Genomic DNA, 21,279 nt, shown 5'->3' with positions numbered 1-21,279 from the left:
ATGTCGTCCTTAAGACTGTTTAACAAAACAAAGGGATGGTCGAAGCTCGGAGCGGGGTGGGGTTTTGAGGCTGGTAAAGGGCAGAGCCTTCAGGTAGCCTCGCTCTCTGGTTTTCGGCATTCGGGGAGAAGGCACGGCTGGGATGGTGCTCCTGCTGGAAGATTTCACTGCAGTCCAGTCTTGGGAAATCTGCCCTCATCTGTTCGCCCTGGAATTCTGAGCTTCTCTGCCCCGCCGTCGTGGTTCCATCAGAGCTGCTGGTCTGCTACAGAGTGACCCTGCATCCCCCTGCCCTGCCGGGACACCCTGCCCCTGCCTCCCGGGACATCCTGCCATTCCAGCTATTAGCCCGAGACTTATCCACTCTTTCCAGCTTGGTGCTCTCAGGATCCTGCAGGGGCGCTGAGACCAAACTGCCCTGGGTTTTTTGTGAAGTAAAGTCCTCGAAGTTCTTCGTACTTGTTTTTGTTATCAATGCTGTAGTTGGTTTTTGTTTGTTTATTTGCTTTGTTATACGTACTAGTAAAGAACTGCTATTTCTTTTTCCAAAATCTTCTGCCTAAAACCTTTTTAACTGAAAAATTATAGTTGGAAAAAGGGTGGTGGTGGTAGTTTACATTCTCCATTCCAAAGGAAGCTCCAGCTTTCCCTGGCAGATACCTGTCTTCCCAAACCGAGACACATACAGAGATGTAGGGTTTCCCTGACTGGACATCACAACATGACCTTATACACTCCAGTATACTAGAAAACTTTTGTTGCCTGGTAATTACAAAGCTTCAAGGTCTTCAAGAGGCTTTCCTCTGTGCAACTTCATTAGGTCTCTCCCTGTTCAACTCTCGAGCCTGTCCATGTCTCACTGAAGGGCAGCACAGCCTTGTGGTGCATCAGCCCTGCTCCCGGTTCTGTGTCCTCAGCAAACGTGTTGAGGGAGCACTCCATCTCTTCAGCCAGGTCACTAGGGAATAAGGCAAACAAGGCCCACCCCAGCATGGCCTCTTGAGGTCACAACCCTCTGAGCTGGGAGCTCCACTGTCCACTTCCCTACCCCACTGTCCCTTAGCTGCCTTAGGAGCATGTTATGGGAGGCAGAGATAAAACCTTGGTGAAGTCCCAGCTGACAACAGCCACTGCTCTCTCCTCACAAACCCAGCCAGTCACTGCAGCAGAGGTGGCTATCAGAGTGGTCAAGCATGGTTTTCCCTTCCTGTTATTCCACAGGCTAAGAGATGCCATCCAGGGGGGCAGTTCTGTCACCTTTCTGGCGATGGAGGTGAGGCTGATGGGCCTGTAGTTTCCTGGCTCCTTCTTGCTGCCCTTTTGGACGACTGGAGTGATGCTGGCTTTCCTGCACTGCTCATGCCTACCATGACCTGCTGGCAGAGGGCCCTGTGCCACGGGGAGGAGCAGAGATTTCCACTGGCTCCAAAAGGGGATGCTGTGCTCAGGCCGTGTGTCAGTGTGACCTGACAACAGGAGGAGAAGGCAGGACAGGCCTGTGGCTGCCCAGGGACCACAGGGCCACCACACCTTGGGGCTCTGGGCCTGTGCTGCAGGCTCACCTGCCTCTCCCTTCCCAGAATCAGCAGAGGAACAGCCAGAGCAGACAGCAGTGTTCCTCGATGCCATAACAGGAAGAGAAGGCAGACAGCAGCAGGGCTCACACAGGGCTGACCACAGAGTTGTGCCCTCGTGGCTCTGGGCCTGTTCTGAAACTCCCCACACTCTTCTTTCTCCCGCAGAGAGAGAGGACCAGCACCTGGAGGAGACTGCAGTGTTCCTGCACAGGGACTGACCTTCGACAGCCACCATGTGTGACACTGTTATAAACAACTCAACCCTCAGGTGAGAATTAGTAACAAAATTTAATTCGAAGCCATTAAAATTACAAAGCATAGGGGAACAGCGCTGGGCGCATAGTGAGACTTTCTCTGCTCACCAGAGGCTCAGGCTCACATAAGGGTATCTCTGGCTTTTATATGCCTGAGATTGCATCAGACTCATTAATATTCATGAGCAGTCCTTATATGTCTTTTCCAGTCCCTCCCACAGTCTGTGGCTTCATCCTTTTATGTAAACTTGGCTCCTCCCAATGTCTGTCAAGTCAGTTATTCCATGTCTTTCATTGGTGGAGCTCTTATTCTATCTTGATTGGTGGTGCCATGTTACCTTACCAGGCCTGCCAGCAACAAGGGTCTTCCACTCCCTGCTGCCTCTTGAAAGGGGCAAGTATTTGCTCTCCCCCACATTTTTTACAGCCTTGTTAGCCAGAGCTGCCGGGCAGTAACCACAGAAGGGGTGGGGAGAATTGAAGGGCCAACAGAAAAGGGTTCAAAACCATACCGGATTAACAAAAGTACATGGCAAAAGAACTGCAAACCCCAACAGAACTTCTCCCCAGACTCAACAATTCTTCCTCACTTGCATGAGTCAATCACCACACCTTAACATCATTTCTATCTCCGCTTTACCTTTTCGCACACCTTCATTTTCTTTTGCTTTCAATCCTATGGTTCCTCTCTGCTGTTTTAAATCAGGTGTTTGTGGTATTTTGCCATCTTGTGCTGCCACTGTCTTGATCTACTGAAACGGCCAAGCAGTGCTGGTGTGTTGGCAGGTCCCACCCGTGGCTCCTGCTGGTGGCCCTGGGGCAGGAGCGTCTCCATCCGCTGGAGCGCTGGGGGCAGTGCTCTGGCACTCTAGGCTGGGGGGCCTTGACCCTCTTCCTGCTTGGCCTCCGAGGCTGCAGTCACGAGCCAGAGTTAATGGCCCCAGCCTGACCAGACAGTCAGACCTGCAGCCTTCCCATGGCTCCACAGAATCCACAGCCATCAGCCTTAGCTCTGGCAGACCGGTGCCATCAAGTTTCTCTCCCCAGTCTTGGCTGCCAGACACCAGCAAGTGCAGCAGCCTCCAACATGCAGCATTGGAACAGTCTCCAATTTTCCTCACCAGAGAGCAGCAGCTGCAGCCTGCTGACAAGCACAATGTGTGACAGGGAACAGGAGGCCCCTGAAGCCAGGGAGCCAGGTGAGGGCAAAGCAGCCCTCCACAGCCTGGCCCAGGGGCTGTTGGGGCAGTGTGGGGCCCAGAGCAGAGGCAGGGGGAGGCAGGAGCTGCTCAGCCATGCCGGGGCTGGGAGCCTCCTTCCTGCCCAAGAGGGGCTCAGCGGGGCCAGGGGCCAGTTGTTGGGACACCCGTGCCCGCAGTGAGCCCTGCTCTCCAGGGGCTCCAGGCGTGGCCATCAGCCAGGCAGGGACAGCAGCCCTTGGGGCCGAAGCTGCAGGCTGAGAGCCCCACAGAGATGCCGATGCCAGGTGCCATTGGCTCTGTCCCCTGCAGTGTGCGTGCTGTGTTGCCGTGCAGAGGCTGACCCCTGTACTTCCCCAGGCCCTGGCAACTGCTCCTGTGCTGCTCCTGCCCTGCCCAGGGCACCCACGCGCTCTGCTTGGGCCTCACACCAACCAGAACCAGCTGGGAGTGTGACAGCTCTGCTGCTCTGGGCACAGCTGTCAGGGAAAACAGCCAAGTGCCCCTGGGCTGGGCGTGGTGCCCAGGTTGGGCTTGGCAAAGCCTGTCCACTCCTGGAGGGCTGAGGACACTGCTCTGGCCTGGCCTAGGCCTTGGGCACCCTTGACCTTCTTGCTCAGCCTTAGAGCCTGCAGCCATGAGCCAGAACTCAAAGGCCCCCCAGAACCCGAGACCATCAGCCCCAGCTTGGAAACACGGCCTAACAAGGTTTGCCAATGTTTTCTCCTGTAAGATCTTTGAAAGGATTTTGAAAGTACATTGTTTGGTAACTTCTTCAAGGAAGAAACAGGAAAAGCTTCTGATCTGTAAAAGAAAATTTATTTCTTTGCTCGCACTTTTCTCTTGGCATCCTTGTGCTTCTTCCGGCATTCCTGAAAATAGTGAAAATGCAACATAGTATGACAAAATGTTTCTGAATTCACTTTCAAACACTTTCTTTACATATAGTTAAGTAACTGCTCCTCTACCATAACAGATGTAGTGCTTTCCCTGACTGGACATCACAACATGATATTAAACACACCATTATACGGAAAATCCTTCCATTCCCTGGTAGTTACAAAGTTTCAGGCTCTTCTCCTGAATTATTTTTCCATGCACATTCATAGCCATATTCTCTCCACATGCTCAGCATTCAGCCACAGATACCAGGGAACAGACTTTACATACTCACCTCAAGCAATAATCTACGTTTGTCTTCCCAACTCTCTTTTTCTTCACTGAGGTCCGTTGATCTACAAAATAACTTTGGGCCCTCTGCACAAAACAAAGAACCAATTAATAGAGTTAAACACTTCTAATTATGTGGCTGCTTCTAACACAGCAATAAAGTCAGAAGCTGTTCTTCACATCCTTCCTATTCTTACACCCCACCACATGTTGGCTCCAACAGAAATGTTCTGTACTGCAGCCTGATGCGCCAAGAAAAATGAAAGGCAGCAGCAGTTTTCCTGAACATGCTGAAAACCAAACTGCAGTGAAATAGCAGCTGTTTCAATAAAAGCTCAGCACCAAGATCCCGCATCTTCCCCCAGAACTGATGCCAGCTAAGGACTGAGATCTCCATTTTAACAACCCCTGTAAATCAGATAGGCTGAAAGACTGCAGTACACTGAGATTATATATATGCCTAAAAGGATCCAAAAGGTCTAGGTAACCTGTCAAGTTACTATTTTAGGCTCTAAAAGTCCAGATACCTATTAGGCAATTATCTGACAAGAAAGCCAGAAAGCTGCTCAGCCTTTATTTTACCAGGACTTTCTCACAGGGTTCTACCACAACTTGAACCACAAGGAAGGATGGCAAATTTTGACTGCAAAACATTCATAACCAGGCAGCATTTTTTATCCTCCTCATTGAATTCCAGTAAGGGTTTAAAAGGCAAAAAAACACAAAAGGGGATGAAGAAGTTCTGTTATACCTCTTAGGCGGTCATCATCTTTGGAGAAGAAGAAAGCTCTGGCATTTTCTGTGCGTGGTAAAGAAAGAAACCTGGAAAAGGACAAAGGGATTTCACCATCCTAAAAGGTACTGTGAAATTGCATGAACACGTTTAACTCGTGAAGCTGTAGTGCTTCAGAGAACTGGTATACATTGAAGAGCTTTATTCCACAGTAACCATATAGAGCCTTCTATCAAAACCCATGCTTTTTAAAAGAAAACTAACTCTGTCTTTGGCTTTTGGCCAAACTCAGTTTGGCGTTCGACAAACCAAAAAGACCAGTTAATTTCTTGTGCTCAACTTCTCTCTTTTCGTACTGAACTTCACATCAAATGGGCTGCTGGGAGCTTTGACTTAGTGCAGCACAAATGGTTTTCCAAGATGACTTTCACTGCTCACAGGTGTGCAAAGTCAGTTTCCCATTTGCTGAGTGCTGCTATTAATACTCCCACAGCATCCAACTACAACTGCCAAGTAGAAAACAAACACAAATGGAACTTGCATTTCTTCGTCCTTTTCAATTTCTGACGTCTCAGGCTCATCATCACCCTCAGAACTGCTGTCTTGGAAACGTGGATCCTCTTGCCATGTGACTTTTACTGGTTTTATTGTTTCAAGTACATAAGGCTCTGCAATAACAGCACCAAAAAAGAAAAAAAAGGCCAAAACCAGATTATTCCTCTAGTGGTCAATAAAAATTTCTCCTTTCAAGTGAAATACTTACATTGGAGAAGACAGATTTAAGAAGGACAGAATGTTCACTTTGTTCTAGGGATCTCTTACCCATTCAACTGTTACCTTGTTTGATGCCCAACTCCTCTGTGTCTCCAAAGAAGGAAAACTTGAAAGCACTTGACTCCTGAGCTACGTCATTCTCAGGCAAAGCACCCAAACGGTCAGCTGGGGCAGAGTCCTGCACATCCTCTTTGTCCCAGGGTATTTCCTCAGTCTTTTCTGGTTTGTTCTTTGAAGATCCAAACAAGTCTTTGAAATCAGCAGCAATATCGTAATAGACTTCTTCAGACACTTGAGGAAGTGCCTCACTCTCTTCTTTCTTCTTCCTTTTGGCTTTACTGAAATGAGATTGTTCAAGGATAGCAGCACAGCACAGGTCCTTTTCAAAAACACATTCACTGAGAGCCACCTTGCTCTTCATGTCTCCCTCTACGTATTCAAGCTAAGGAGTGGTTCACATTCCAGGGTAAACAGTGGGGAAACATCTGAGGTTGGAGTCTAAAGGCAGGAACGAGTGTCCTGCCTTTAACTAGCCACATCCTTAAGTGACTTTTCACTTAATACATGGTAACAAGAGAAATCGAGGTATTTAGCACAGATTTCTTGTGCTTTTCCCACAGACCTGCAAATCTCAAGGTCCCTGAATTGACCTTTTGCACCTTCAGTGAGGTCAGAAAATGGCATGCAGAAAACAGATGGACTAGAAAGGAAAGATGACACTACATGCTGGTTTTAGTGGTCACAATTCCTGTTATATCTTGATTTCAGCAACCACAGACAGAACTAAATTAAAATCAGAGCAATCTGCATAGTTTCGAACTCAGTCTGTTGCTATAACCATCTTTCCATGGGAAGAAACACCGCAATTATTGTTACCAAACTGTAACACTACCTCTCCTTCTGTGGAGTATTTGGTTTCCTTTCAAAAACTGCATGGTCCTCTCGTGTTGGATCATAACGGAGGGTATTAATATCTCTACAAAAACAGAAAGAAAAAGAAACACCACTGTGCTTTCTAAGTATCAAACTGAAAGCTACCTAAAACTTGTACAGTCAGACTGAAATTCACATTGGTTTCTTTAACAAAAAAACTCCAAATCAACCCAAAATGTAACTGGCAGTTAGAAAGCTACCTCTATTCAGTGTCTGGGTTAGGAAACATATAAGCAGATGTGGATTTAATCAAACTGTGATGTTTCAGATAAAACACAGCCCTCACTTGTGTGTTATGCACTGAGTTTATACCTGCACCTGATAATCTTTTGAGGAGCTACATCAATACCGCTATCCATATAAACGTGGATATATTTCTTCTAGTACCAAACACTGCATAAATTCAAATAGTCTAAAGGAACAAAAAACCCAAAACAACACATAAGGACCCTTTATGCCCATCTTCCAAAATTCAAAGATTTCAGAGTATTTCAGCTTCCTTTCTAAAAACCCTTAGCCTTCCTAAACCTCCTTCTTTACTGATAGTGGATGATTCATACTTGAATTTCTTCACACTCATGGCTGTTTTATGTGGCTTGGGCTGGTCCAGGTTGATATTCAGGAGGCTTCCCAGTATTTGCAGATTTTTCTTTTTCTCTGCAGCAAGCTCCTCTTCTTCATCTGCTTTCAGGCTTTCGGTCTCTGCTAAAAAAAAAACAAAAAACCATTCATTTTCTCTGCTAAGTCTGTAATGTGGGATGCATAACATTTACTACAGTACTAAAAGAGCTCACATCTATGAACACATCACTTACTTTATCTTGAAGCTACTTGAAGGTTTTCTGCCTTGCACTGTAGAAAACCATTCATTAGTAATGTCAGTCATCTATTGAATGGCAGAGTTGGAGCATTTATTTAACCCATTCCCTGCTTGCATCACACAACTGTGCAACTCTTCTGCTGCTGACAGATGCTCTACATAAGATCCCAGTAAAGCAAGAAAGGCTGTTGGAAGGCTCTGTGGCTACCAGCAGCCAGGGAATGTGATGGGTTTTACCTTCCTCCTCACTGTCACTCTCAAGGAACCTTTCATCCATGCGGAACCTTTCATCAGTGCCAAAGCGGGACTGCAGCTGCAGCAGCTGAAGAAATGAAACATGCTATTAAGCACTAGAGAAGAAAATCACTATTCAGTGACCTTTTTTTTTTTAATACTATAACAATGGCAACATACTTTTAACCTTCAACTTTAGCTGCCTTTTCTAGTAATTTCTTTGTATACAAAGGCAACAATGTCAGAGAAACCCCTCCCACTCACCACCTCACATTATGTCCTTCCTTTAAAGGAATTCTATTTTAAGTTAATAAAAATCATATTCACGAAGAATGAAAAGATACAGGTTATGTTCTTCTGAAGTGGTGTTATGGAGACTTAGAGGAAAACTAAGTTTCAGTAATGGCTTCACTCACTTTTTCACCAGCTTTGCCTTCAAACTGGGGCTTAATTTTGAATCGCTCATCGTCTGTTTCTTCTTGTTCATCGTCACTGCTGTCAAACAGTCGGCCCGAAGGTTTGGGAGCTGACTTATCCTTTGTTACACAAACAGAAAAGAAGAGAAAAGCAGCTGTACACATCAGTTTGAGAATGTCAATCAGTACCAACTCTGTTTATACGCTCACCAGTTTAGCTGAAAAAGCTGATTTCTTCCACAACTAGCTCCCTTCCTGACCCATGTGCTTCAAATCTTACCATGTCCACACACTTTCTACAATTCTGCTTTACAGTTATGACTATTCAGTTTCACCACAGGCAAAACACCCATGGCAAAGGGAAATTCAGGTATTATGAGTTCAGTATAAAAATTCAACCTTCTGATTACATCATACTGATTTTTTTTCTCATTAACACTTACTTCTCCATGCATATTTCCCAAATTTGCATCTTTTTTCAACATCGCATCCACTTCAGCTTCGTCTTCCACATCGGAATCGAATATGATGTGTTTGTGCTTTCCTGCTGGCTGCCTATCCTAGGAAAGAGAAACACATCAAGTACCTGCTGCACTCAGACATGACTATCTGAATGACATTTCCATGACACGAAAAGAGCAATCTGCTATTCCTCTTGCAATTCTACAGGTATTCCAGGGAGAAGGTATGCAGCATTTTGTATACTCTCAAAAGGTAACCGGCAATGTCATCAGAAATTGCAGACTGTGATTTTAAAACATTTTACTCCACATGTATCCAGTACCCTCTTCCTTGTACTGTAGACTATTCAGGTAGAAGTTGTAATTACCAGATTTGAAAGAGCTCCTTGAATGAGTTTCTTCTGTAATTCCCTCTCTCTGTGTCTCTCTTCCAGAGCTGCCAGCCTCCTCTGGTTGTCCTGGAGCTGTTTCTCTATTGTGCTGGGTTCCTTTGAGGCAGCAGCATGAAGACAAAGCTCCTTATCTTCTGGAAGGCTTGTGTTCTCATTCCCACCTTTATTACCTTCACATTCTGGATTTTTTTTGCTTCTGTTCATCTTTAATGTTCTGGAAGGCAGTTTTGGGCTCTTCAGCAGCTGTTTAACACATTCCTGGGCCCCTGCAGCATCACTGTCCATTTCACTGCTCCCGCCACCCTGATCAGTACCGGCAGCAGCAGCTCCATGCTCCAAATTTTGGTCTTGTAGAGAACTAACACCTTTGTTCTTCCCTTGCAAATGAGGCCTGGAACCAGGCTGAAGTCTCTGGCCTGCTGAGAGGGCAGCAGCCGACAGTTCCTCATGCTGTTCACAAGGCACTTTGTGTCTCTTTTTGTTGCTGACTTCAGGTGAACACAAGGAATGATTCTTAGGCTGATTTTTAGATGACTCCTCCCCACAGTAAGATGTACAAGCTTCAAGTCCCAAACTTTCAAAAGACTTCTTCTTTAACCCAGTGCTGTCCTTACTTAACTCTTTTACACAAAGGGACCCCATTCCTCTGAAGGGCTGATATTTCAAATGTGAATTATTTTGTCCCTTGGAGCTTTCCTCAACAGCATCCTCCTCCCCTGCTAAAATATCAGCCAGCACATCTTCAGGACAGATGGGGGGTTTTTCAGGTTTTTTTGCAGGGTGAAATTTAGAAAGTTTTGGTTTATTTACAGTGTTATCCTTGGGTTTATCTACAATGCTGGATTGACAAGGACTCTGTTCACTGCCTGACTCCTCTGCAGAGGTCTCAGTGTTTTCTGTAGCCAGTGCTTTTAAGTCATCCAAGGTGAGGTCTAAGCGGTAACAGTTTTGCATTGTGGACTCATATTCAGAGCTGATTTCAGACTCCCCTTTCTCAGACTCTGAACAAGAGGTGTCACTATCACATGTCTCTGTTGTACTGTTGGCTGCTATACTCTGCAAAGCAGCAATTCTGGATTTTTTCTTTTTCCCTTTTCTTTCAGTGTGTTCTTCTTTTAAACTGCAAGTTGTCAGTGTGGACCCATTTACCAAACAACTTTTTTTTTTTGCTAATATTTCTTTATTTTTCACCTTCTCCTGTTTAGAGTCTCCTTTACTTTCAGCAATAATTTCATCTGTATCTGCCGAATCATAACCATTATCACACTCTACTGTCTCTTTGTTACTTCCTTTGGTAGCTTTCTTCATGGCATCCAAATTGTTTAAGGACCAGTGGCTACTGTATTTTAATTCAAAATTATCCCCAACAATTTCCAAGTGCTCACTTTCAGTCTCAACATTTTCAGCTTTCTGTCTTTCTGTCTCTTTCTTTACCATTGCTCTGATCTCCTCTTCAGAATCAATGTCACTATCAGAAACACTGGTGCTGTTTTTGGCTGTAACTCCACCACCACTGCTTTGATCCGATAATAAACCTCTCCCTGACATTTTCCCATCCAGTCTCCTTGCCGGAGGCAATTCCAGATCCTCACTAGGTTTGGGGTTTGATCTTTGGCTGAGCTGTGACGAGTCTGTGTGTTCTGGATGTGGTTTTTGGCACCCAGAGGCCAGAGCTGCTCCATTCAGGGCCTCTCTGCCCAGCTGCCTCCGTTTCTTCAGCGGTTCCTTCATTGCAGGGAATTCCCCTGGGCGCTTCCTGGTCGTGCTGTCATCTCCCCCTCCCAGGCTCCAGGTGAGCTGGGATACAGGGGCTGCGTGGGACAGGTCTGCCTCCAGCTTCCTCAGGTTGTGGCAATACTTGGAGGGGTCATATTTCATCACGTTAGTCTGAGTTAAGGACTGGAAAGATCCCAGTGCTTTCAGGAGACTCAGGGCTTTAGGAACAGGCTGAATTCTGCAAAGAATCCTTTCCCGTGTCGTGACCATGAGCCTTTAAGCAACTGAATGGAGTGGGAAACTCAGTTTCAAGTCACACAAACCTACTGCAGGATTTATTTGGGGATTCAGTAAGTTAAGCCTGACAGAGGAATAAAAATTACGACTGTCAAGCAACTGTTTTTCTATATGAAAATCTGTCTAAAAGAAGGAAGGGAATAATTGTGGTCAAGGCCAAAAGAAAAGGATATTTTATTTTTTTGTTGATTCCTCAAGTGCAGGATAGGCAAGACTCTGCCAAATTTTCCAACAACCCATTTCTAAAAGAAAAGAAAAATAATCAGTGTTAAAAAAAACCCGGAGAGTGGAAGTAACTCTGGAATAAAACAAATGTTTATTCTTGAATAACAAAAACACTAATAAAGAATTACACATGACTAATTCTTCATTCTCTCTAATGAGGCCTACTATGCAACTTGGCCAGCCTCCTTCTCAAAAACAATACAAACCAAAGCCAACCAAAAAAATAAATTTCAAAAATCTACAAATAAAGAGTGATAATAAAAAAGTAAATTTCTTTACAAGTTCTGATTTTAATATAGGGTTTCTGGTTATGAATTAAGAGTGGTACCTACAATGAGAGGATCGCTATTATTTTGCTCTTTTTCTCTTCTTCACAAAAAAAATTAAATTAAAAATCCCTCCAAAACCATTCTGTGCTTAGAAGAGTTTTGAAAACTTTGTAGTAAATATAAATTTTATTGCCCAAATTTGCATGTCAAGTGACTTTATTCTTACTTTTGTAAGCATTTGCAGAGCTTGTGCTGAACAAAGCAAGTTCCTCATTTCACATTGCAAGAGTGGACAGTATGATGATGATGACTTAATAACTAATATAATTATTAAACAATAATATAACAATATATAAAAATAATAAACTTACTAAAATGATAATAAATCTAATAATTAACTTTCTTTGCATAAAGCACAAATTTGGCATGAATTTAGATGCAATGAGCCTGCTTTTTGCTATTTTATTTCTCTTATACCTCTACCCCACCATACCTTATGATCTGGCACCTCTGTACCTGGTACTGCTCTCATGTGGAAGTCCACAACTCCTGTCTTTTTTAGTGATTCTAGCAGACACATTTGGTCATTTTTCTGTGGTTTTTCTTTCTGCAACTTTGCCTCCTCCCTCTCTGTGGCCAGCCTGTACCAGAAAGTAGATCAGACATGGAAAAAGGTATGGCCAGGTACAGAACTGGAGCTGGCAGTGATCCCCTCCCACAGAACAGTAACCACTCACTGCTCAGGGAATTAACACCCATCACCTTTGAGGGAATATTAATGCAAAAAGGGCATCAAACATGAATCAACAGCCCACAGAGTTTATAAATCTGAAACAATAAGAACATACGAGATGGAAGTACAGCCGTAAGATTATCAGATAAACAAAAAAATAGGTAGTTTTAGCAACAATATACATTTGAAAATATTGGTTTCTACCTGTGCAAAAAGCTTTCTTTGGCCAACTCTATTTGCAGTGTCCCCCCTTTCCATTTTGTTTTATTTAAAATTGACATGCCTGCAAAACAGAGATGGGAAATGAGTATTTTCTACATTAAAAAAACCCAGACCACAGACTTCACTAGGCCTCCTCCTGTGACAGCCCGAGGTTCCCTCAGCATGACCTGATTGCTTACTTGGGTTAGGGTCACATCTGAAAGGGCCAATATCCAAATCTTAAGATACCCAAACCTGAAGATTTACTGAAATTTTCACTTCAAAATGGCAGCGCTCCCCAGATCCAGGGGCACGTTGCAAAATAAGCTTTACATCAGCTCTTCTTCTGGGTTTCCTCTCACATAATTCAATTTCAGTGTTTTATAGACCCAATGAAAGATTTGAAGCACATTTCCCTTCCATTAAAGGCTTGGAACAAACAGAGTGCCCAGACAAGCTGTGGCTGCCCCTGGATCCCTGGAAGTGTTCAGGCCAGGTTGGAGAGGGCTTGGAGCAGCCTGGGACAGTGGAAGGAGTCCCTGCCACAATGAGATGATCATTAAGGTCCCTTCCAAGCCAGACCCTTCTGTGAGTCTCTGAAACTCACAAATCACCTGCTTCAGTCACAAGGAATCTTTCCAATCTGCTCACAGCAAGTTCTGAAAACTTCAGCAAAGCAGCTTCCATAAAGCTGCAGCTTCAAGAAAATAAAAATCAACTTGACAAGAGAATGCAAGAGGCTTTGCTGTGATCACAACTGGATGTGACAACATGAGATGAGTTATGAGAATGTAACTTGGCTCAAAAACATAACTAAGGAAAAATTAAAAAAAAAGTACTTACACTTTCTCAGATCTGCATCAGAAATGTTAACACTGATGTAAGCGAAAGTTTTCATCGGATTCCCTGATCAACGACAAAAAATTAAGTGAATTTCTATTGTAGTTTTCTCATTTCCTTTTAAACTGAAGTGTCTCTAAAGCAAAAATTCTGTTTCACGCTCCAAATAGAAAAGCAAATAACTTTTAGAAGATGAAAGAAAAGTGTTACCCTGATCATCTTTTCTGGTAATAATCTCTGACTCCAAAACACGCCCAAACTTGCCAAATCTTTCTTCCAGCTCAGCCCTGGAAACCGCATGGCCAAGCCCTCCAACATACAAACGTTTGAAAACCTGTTCCTTCTCCATGCTGCCAAGTCAAGGATCCAGAACACACACTCTGTTCCTCTGCAAGGAAACAGAACAGTTCAGTGACACTCACGGAAATTAATGTGATTAGAATAACGAATTCGGGAACAGAGCACTCTTGATTTGCAGCAGGTAACACGCTCTGTTCCGGGTCAGCGACAGCAAACCAGGGTTCAGGCGTTGGGGTTTTTTTAAAACCCTGAACCACATAACTACACGCGCGAGAATAAGCGCAAATAGCTCTTTACAATATAACCCAAGGGTTCCTTATGGAGGAGCCGCCCATAGCCCAACCCTCCCCTCCCGGGAGATGCCGAGAGACCGCCGACCTGAGGGACCCCCGCCAGAGGTGCACCCCCGGAGGCGCCCCCGGCCTGAGGGAGCCCCGGCCCCGCCACCCCGGAGGCGCCCCCGGCCTGAGGGAGCCCCGGCCCCGCCACCCCGGAGGCGCCCCCGGCCTGAGGGAGCCCCGGCCCCGCCACCCCGGAGGCGCCCCCGGCCTGAGGGAGCCCCGGCCCCGCCACCCCGGAGGCGCCCCCGGCCTGAGGGAGCCCCGGCCCCGCCACCCCGGAGGCGCCCCTTGCCCGGCCTCACCCCCGCCATGTGCGAGCCTCGCAGCGCCACCACGTTACCTTCCCCCTCACAACTCCCCCCAGCCCTCACTGGATAAAAAGCGTTCCGCCTCCGCGTGCCGCTGAATTCTGATCGGCTGCTCGCCTCTGCTGGGTTCCTGTTTCCGACCGAGCAAGTGTGGTGGGAACACCGAACTGGGTCCTATGACAGCGGACGCTTTGAACGTGACTAACCAGGAAGAAAAGCAGGGGTGTTTTCCGGAAGACGTGAGCAGAAATTGACAAGGGAACAGCAGACAAAGCAAGCCTTTTTCCTTTAATTTATAATAAAGAACTCGGGAATTATCCCGCAGCGGCTCTGCTGTTTGACGGGAAGGGGACGGAAGGCGCGGCTGGCGCCCCCCGCTCGGGTGGCAGCTGTGGTAGCGCCCAGGCTCGTGGGTTGGCGCGCGGTTCGAAAAGCGCGGAGCGCGCGCCGGGTCTGAGCGCTCCCTTCCCTCGGCGCCGGCCCCGGCCGCTCACCGCTCACTGCCCTTCCTTCCCTCAGCGCCGGCCCCGGCCGCTCACCGCTCACTGCTCACTGCCCTTCCTTCCCTCAGCGCCGGCCCCGGCCTCTCTCTGCGCTCCCTTCCCTCAGCGCCGGCCCCGGCCTCTCTCTGCGCTCCCTTCCCTCAGCGCCGGCCCCGGCCGCTCACTGCCCTTCCTTCCCTCAGCGCCGGCCCCGGCCGCTCACTGCCCTTCCTTCCCTCAGCGCCGGCCCCGGCCGCTCTCTGTGCTCCCTTCCCTCAGCGCCGGCCCCGGCCGCTCACTGCCCTTCCTTCCCTCAGCGCCGGCCCCGGCCGCTCACTGCCCTTCCTTCCCTCAGCGCCGGCCCCGGCCTCTCTCTGCGCTCCCTTCCCTCAGCGCCGGCCCCGGCCGCTCTCTGCTCACTGCCTTTCCCTCAGCGCCGGCCCCGGCCGCTCACCGCTCACTGCGCTCCCTTCCCTCAGCGCCGGCCCCGGCCGCTCACCGCTCACCGCCCTTCCCTCAGCGCCGGCCCCGGCCGCTCACCGCGCTCCCTTCCCTCAGCGCCGGCCCCGGCATCGCTCTGTGCTCCCTTCCCTCAGCGCCGGCCCCGGCCGCTCACCGCGCTCCCTTCCCTCAGCGCCGGCCCCGGCCGCTCACTGCCCTTCCTTCCCTCAGCGCCGGCCCCGGCCGCTCACCGCCCTTCCCTCAGCGCCGCTTCTCTCCGCTCCCCACTCAGGGCCAGGTGTCCACGGCTGTGGCGGCTGCCGGGGCTTGCAGGGCTCCCGAGTGCGCTGCTTGGACACCCGTTCCGCTCCTGGGGCATCTCTGTCACCTGCGGGCCTCGGCGCGGCTCCGATCCGGCTCCTGGGCCAGTCGCGATCCCACAGCGTCGCCCTGTGAGGTCTGAAGGTCCGCAGGGGAGCAGCGGGCACGGAACGCACCAGTTCGTCTTTTATAAACGCTCCAAAGCGCTTCCCAGCTTCTCTTGTGGCAGCATAAAGTCAAATACTCGGGTGTGTAAACAGGCAGGTACGTAGAAACGTGAAAGATGTGCTGTTAATGCACAAATATTTGTAAATATATATACGTGAGACATATAAGCGGGGAACGGTTTGTAAAAGTTTTGTTTTCCTTGATTAAAAAGTAGGTATTTTTTTATAGATATAAAATCTTTGAAGTCATAATTACCGTTTGAGTCTTCTGCAGCCTAGTGAAATCCTTGAGTTTAAGTAGCTGTGAGTAGTTTGTATCTTCTGTTACTCTGTTAAAAGAGGGATCAGCTGGCCTGGAGTAACCTTCTGGCTGTTGAAATGTTTTACTTTTTCACACCGTACTGTTTATTATGACCGTGACTTCCTTCACTGTATCCAGTTCAAAAAAATCTGGTGATGACTGAATGATTATTTAATTGCATATCCTTCCTTTATTCATTAAGCAAGATTTTAATGCAAAGCATGCTTTCAATGTTGTTTTCTTATGTGTGTTATAAAGGCGCTGTTTCCTATGAAGTAAACAAATGAAATCCTATTTCCCCCTCATCCCCTTTTACAGAAGGATGTTAGAGTGGAACGTGCATGCAGAGTAGGGGTATTTTAAAAACATAAAAAACTAAATGTTGGGTTTTTCCTAGTCAAAAATATTAGCACATTAATTTTGAGCTGCATAATATCTTCTACAGACTTCTGAATGTGTTGTAGCCAGGCTGAATGTCAGATTATTATTTTTCCTGAAAACTGAGATTTACTTTTTTAAATTATTGGTGAAACGTCTTTGCAATTTGTGTTTCTATACTGCTGTTTGCTCTGAAGGCAGATTGTGTCAGGAGCAGCTGTGCTTCTTCTGCCCAGCTAAGTCATTAGGTCGATTTGGCAAAGCTGAGTTCCATTCTTGTCTCTGATTGCAGTTGGTTTTTACCTTGGAGCAGCTTGTTCTATTACAGCAAATGTAAAACAGCTGGATGCACTCATGGATCAAATAGTGACTAATTAAAGAGGTTCTTAAAGCCTTTGACTCTGTTAGTTCCTTAATTTAACTAATGTCTCTGGAGGCTGTGAGTGCTCTGTATCATAAAGCAATTGTCTAATGTTATATTTGTCTTTTTTAAATATTTGTTTCTTGTTCATTCCTGAGAAAAATCCTTATTTTGTTTTATGCAGTAACAGAGAAATGGACGAGGGCAATTTTCAAGCTTATGAAGGTGAAATCCAGGCACTGCAAGAAGAAATTAGACAGTTGACAGAAGAGTATGAAGATATCCAACAAGAATCCACCTTCTATTCTGACGAGGAGATACTGAAGGCAATGTATGCCTTTTTTTCATTTGTTAGATTATTAGAATTTCGTTGTCAATATTGTTTGGGAATAAGCTTTTACCTCTATGTTAGGAATTTCCTTATCTTAGTAAACGTAAACTCTGTGGATAAAATAAGTCACTTAAGTGAGTAAAGGCATCTTAGCTTCCTTTTCTTGCATGTTTTTGCACATTTCTCAAAATGGACACTTGTGCTTCCAGACTTGGAATAAAAGCTGTGTCTACCTGGCAGTGAATGGAAGGAGTTATATAAGTTAGAATAGTTTACTGTTTTCAGCAATGGGATCGAGCTGAAACTTGACTCCTTGGAAATTTATTTGGCTCTGAAAAGTCTACTACTGCCTTTTGTTTAACAATCTTGCTGTGCTGACATGTTATGTCTGGATATTTTGCCTTTTTGTTTTATTTTTTCCCATTCTAGAAAATCATTGGAAGGAGAAACTCAGGGAGAAAACAACGGATGTGCTTCTCTATCAGACTTGAAAGCCGAGCTTGAAAGTCTAGAAAGAGATCTCTCATTTTTAACAGCATTTACTGGGTTTCACTTCACAAGTCATTCCAAGAAAACACTGGAAAGAAGTAAGCAGTTTTGTGCCCTTTGCTGAGCATACTGGTTGCAGTTCATTTACAAACCTCTGTTCTAATTCACTGTTAGTAGAAAGACATTTACTTTAAAATACGTAAGATTTGGTTCATTCACAAAATAGTTTCTGAGTAAATATTGTCATTTCCTTAATAGGAAAGTGACAGACTACTAGTGTGGTTTGCATAGGGGGGAAGTGGAGTTAGCTGTTGGAGTTTTTTAACACGTTAAACCTCTTTACATGAGGCATGGTAACAGTTGGTACTTTAAATATGACTAAGGGAAGAAATGCAGAGGTCATTGAATAAAAGTGTAATTGAGTATTTTGTTAACTTGATTTTATAACAGCTAAAACCAGGACAGTGCAGAGGCACAGATTATCAGGGAAGTGTCACTCCCTGTCTTTTCAAGTGGAATTCCAGCTTCTTGAAATGCCGGTAAGAGTCAATGTATGGTTAAAAAACAACTACCAAACAAAACTTCAAATGGACAAATGTCAGTGCTTCCTTTTCCAGCTGAAACCTTCAACCATTTTACCTAAGCTTCAGTGGGTTCTTTTGGCTCTTTAACATCTGGGCCCAGCTTTGGAATTTTGTGTGCGTCCAAGCAAAATAGTTATGAAGGTCAGGTTTAGTATTCAGCCACAAAATGGTTATAATAGAATTATTTGGGTTGGAAAAGATCAAGTCCAACTGTTAACCCACTACTGCCAAGTCTTTTATCACCTTTCATTCCCAAAACATGTTCCCTGTAGGATGCTCTTGCGGACTAACCCTGAGGTAAATTCCTGTGAGCACTTGGTGTACTTCAGCTCTGCTGGGGCCTCATCCTGATCCAGCACAGCTTTCATTCCACACAACACATTCTGTAGTCACGTATTTTATTCTGGAAATTGGAAGATGCCAAATGTTACCTCTGTGGAAGAAACTGAGGAAAAGATAAAGCACTACAAACATCAGCTCTGTTTGTTGGTTTGGATGTGGGGTTTTTTGTTGTTGGTTTTGGGTGTTTTGTGGGTTTTTTTGTTGTTTGTTTTGTTATTTTGTTATATTGTTGTTTGTGTGTGCTTGGTTAATGTGAGTAGTTATTGAAGCACTGCCACAAGTTACAGCAATGATTGCAGATTTTCTGGGAGGTAGCTCTTTTGTAAGACTACAAGATTCAATTCAAGATGTTAAGCAGAGGAAAACAGTTTCTATCCCAGTTTGCAGTAGTATTTTTCTAACACTGTTGTACTTTGTAGTGATATTTCTAACATCAGGAAAACTTGATTTTTCAGCTCAGCTTTAAAGTTATTTTGATTTTTTTTTTTTTTTTTTTTTTTTTTTTTTTAAATTTAATGTGATGGGACTGAGAGGGAATAGTAAAGATATCCTTCCTGCTCTTTAGAAAAGCCACATTATGAATTTGAGAATTGAATACTTAGGTAGCTACACATGGATTTTATCCTTTGAAACTGCAGGAGTTGAGTTGAATGAGCAACGGATGAAGTCCATTTGTGACATGAAACTTGTGACCTTCATGATGCCTCTTTACATTTGCTCGTATAAAACTGAAGTTAGTGTTTCTCCCTCAGCTGCATCTCCTGCAGCATGATGCCATCTCTTGGTGTCAGTGGGGCTCAAGGAGGGGGTTGCTGGTGTTGAATTTACTGCCACTGGTGTTAGTGCTTAAAGCCATTGCGCCACTGAGTGGCAGCACTTGGCTGCCTAATGCCTAAATTTAGTGCTACTTGGAATGCTGATGAGATAGGGAATACCAGGTCTATGTACGCTTTATACTTCCAGTTTTACACTTTAGCTATACAAGTGTAATTTTGAGCTAATTTTTGCGTGGTCTTTTGTTTGTTTGTTTGATTGCTAGAAGTACTTTGTATTCACAATAACCTGTGCTGACATTAGCATGGACAAAGTAGTGCAGTTATAACCAGTTTCACCTGTCTTGGGGAGTAAAAGGTGACAGCCGTTTCTGGGAAGTGCCCAGCAGGTAACAGGTCTCTTGGTATGCAGCAGAAGATCAGGAATAGTTTTTTCACAGTGTTAACTGTAGGTATTTATTCTAGTGGTGAAGTTGCAATAGAGTTAACTCAGCTCCATAGTATTAGGTATTAGGAGAGGACATGAGTTTGAAAATCAGCCAAAACAAATCTAAACCTTTTGGGAAAGCAATCATTTAGAAGGAGTTTCTTTCTTGCCTGGAGCTTTCCTTGTAAATCTTTTTATTTGGCTCCACAACGGCATTTTGGCACATGAGTTAACCCCCGCATTGGCACACCAGTCCCTTCAGAAGGTGGTGTGTTAGCTTGTGACTGCTGGCAGCTTCCCCACAGCTCCATTCCCCCGTTGAACCTTGTGCTCTAAACCTAAAATGATTTTGCCTGATGTCATTTAGTATATCCACGACTCTGCGTAGTGCCTTGCTTTGCTTTTCCCATCTTCAGCGATGGCAGTGTTAGCAGTGCTTCTGTCCAAGCAGCAGAGGGATTGTCAGATGTGTGTGCACTCCTCTCTTGCCATTCCCATTTGCTTGTAGTGACTTGGCATAAGAAGTTCAAAGTGAGACATTTCCTATGGTCTTCAAACCATGATTTTAAGCTTTTTCATTCGCTGTTGTCTAATCCATTATTTTGGTGTGTTGAAGAATGCATAGAAAAGATAATTAATTCACTTTGTGGCTTCATTTCTATTTTGACCACCTTTTCTCATTCTTTATTAGCTTATTGGCTAATTTAGAATAATTTTATTATCCTGCACATATTTCTGAGTAACAGTGATTATAAAAAAGGACGATATTTTGAGACAAAACTATAGGGTTTAAAATTAAAAAAAACCAGCCCAAAACTAACAGATAAAAACTTATATGTGAATTTTCTGCTATGTGTGGAGCTAAAGGTTGTTTTGGAAAATGAGAAGAATCTTAAAGAAGTGGGATTGACGTGAGAGGAAGTAATGAACCTTCTTTTATTGATATATATTCTCTATGCTGACCAATACAGGTATTTTTCCAAAAGCCTTTTGTGAATAATGGTGCTACTCTGGAAATGTAAAAAACTGTTCACACACACAAACTGTAGTTTAAAAAATGCTACTTTGAGGATTACAGTAATTAGCAGCATTTATATCTGCTTTTTTTCTATTTTTCATATGCAAATAAGCACATTTTTTTCCTCACCAGAGGATTTTCTAAAATATTTTGTTGTTACTTCTCCAATCTAGGACAGTGAGAAAGTGTCTTCTGTTGTCAGTGATCTCAGCATTGTAATGGAATCCATAGAAGATTCAAATGTGAGCAAATTTGTGTCAAGGTGAGATGGAAATTTTTGCTCAAGGCAAGTTATTGTGTGGGGTGGGGGGATATTAAATGCAGTACTGAATTTTCACATGAATTTCTGGCAGCCAGTGTCTTTATGTGATCTGTCCTTAGCCCAACCTGAACACTTCCCATCCCTTATCTGTACTCTGGACAGAAGATGAAAGCCATGTGATTTTTAAGATCTGGAAGGACTGTTACAAATACAAGTTTAAGAGAGACAAGTTTTGGTTTATAGTGCCTTTTAGCTGTTTGAAGAGAAAGGTAACATGGTGATCTCAGCTATTGCATTTTAACTGATATAATTGCTCCTCAGATATGTTTGTCAGCTGCAGGTGTGCAGTGTGGGTAATGGCTAAAGTGCACAGAATCCCTCTCCAGTATTTGCCTGTTTCTGATTCTCA

The 21,279-nt window shown here is 44.8% G+C and overlaps 2 protein-coding genes across 3 annotated transcripts in view; one reads left to right on the top strand and one right to left on the bottom strand.

The window, feature by feature from the left end:
• Nucleotides 1–3,827: 3,827 nt before the first annotated feature.
• Nucleotides 3,828–14,233, bottom strand: NOL8 (nucleolar protein 8). Of its 2 annotated transcripts, XM_066326913.1 has the most exons (17): nt 14,188–14,233; nt 13,455–13,632; nt 13,248–13,310; nt 12,408–12,486; nt 11,964–12,111; nt 11,150–11,218; nt 8,940–10,844; nt 8,554–8,670; nt 8,111–8,230; nt 7,698–7,782; nt 7,201–7,345; nt 6,600–6,683; nt 5,771–6,045; nt 5,475–5,601; nt 4,952–5,022; nt 4,205–4,287; nt 3,828–3,902 (listed from the first exon to the last, which is right to left on the bottom strand). In XM_066326913.1, the coding sequence occupies exons 2-17, from the start codon at nt 13,591–13,593 to the stop codon at nt 3,849–3,851; spliced, it is 3,564 nt and encodes a 1,187-aa protein (XP_066183010.1). In that variant the 5' UTR covers nt 13,594–13,632; nt 14,188–14,233; the 3' UTR covers nt 3,828–3,848. The 2 variants fall into 2 exon arrangements, with proteins under 2 accessions (XP_066183010.1, XP_066183009.1); XM_066326912.1 differs by lacking the exons at nt 3,828–3,902; nt 4,205–4,287; nt 11,150–11,218; ... (3 more) ...; nt 13,455–13,632; nt 14,188–14,233 and having other exon boundaries at nt 4,881–5,601; nt 7,201–7,342; nt 8,940–10,975.
• A 1,175-nt stretch (nt 14,234–15,408) lies between these two features.
• Nucleotides 15,409–21,279, top strand: part of CENPP (centromere protein P) — a 112,002-nt gene continuing 106,131 nt past the window's right edge. Inside the window, exons 1-5 of the mRNA XM_066326909.1 lie at nt 15,409–15,701; nt 16,835–16,975; nt 17,405–17,562; nt 17,915–18,003; nt 20,782–20,870. Of these exons, the coding sequence (XP_066183006.1) occupies nt 16,839–16,975; nt 17,405–17,562; nt 17,915–18,003; nt 20,782–20,870 (473 nt within the window). The 5' untranslated portion in view covers nt 15,409–15,701; nt 16,835–16,838. The remainder of the gene's footprint in view (nt 15,702–16,834; nt 16,976–17,404; nt 17,563–17,914; nt 18,004–20,781; nt 20,871–21,279) is intronic.

This window comes from Sylvia atricapilla, chromosome 11 (genome assembly GCF_009819655.1).
Source record: "Sylvia atricapilla isolate bSylAtr1 chromosome 11, bSylAtr1.pri, whole genome shotgun sequence".
Taxonomy (NCBI): Eukaryota; Metazoa; Chordata; class Aves; order Passeriformes; family Sylviidae; genus Sylvia; species Sylvia atricapilla.
The sequence above is the reverse complement of the archived record's forward strand: the minus strand, read 5'-3'. Positions and strand labels throughout refer to the sequence as shown.

Coding starts and splice junctions, on each gene's coding strand:
- NOL8 (XM_066326913.1), bottom strand. CDS start 13,593: ATGGAGAAGGAACAGGTTTTCAAACGTTTGTATGTTGGAGGGCTTGGC. Junction 13,311..13,454: donor TACCAGAAAAGATGATCAGG/GTAACACTTTTC, acceptor GTCGTTGATCAG/GGAATCCGATGAAAACTTTC. Junction 12,487..13,247: donor TGATGCAGATCTGAGAAAGT/GTAAGTACTTTT, acceptor TCTGTTTTGCAG/GCATGTCAATTTTAAATAAA.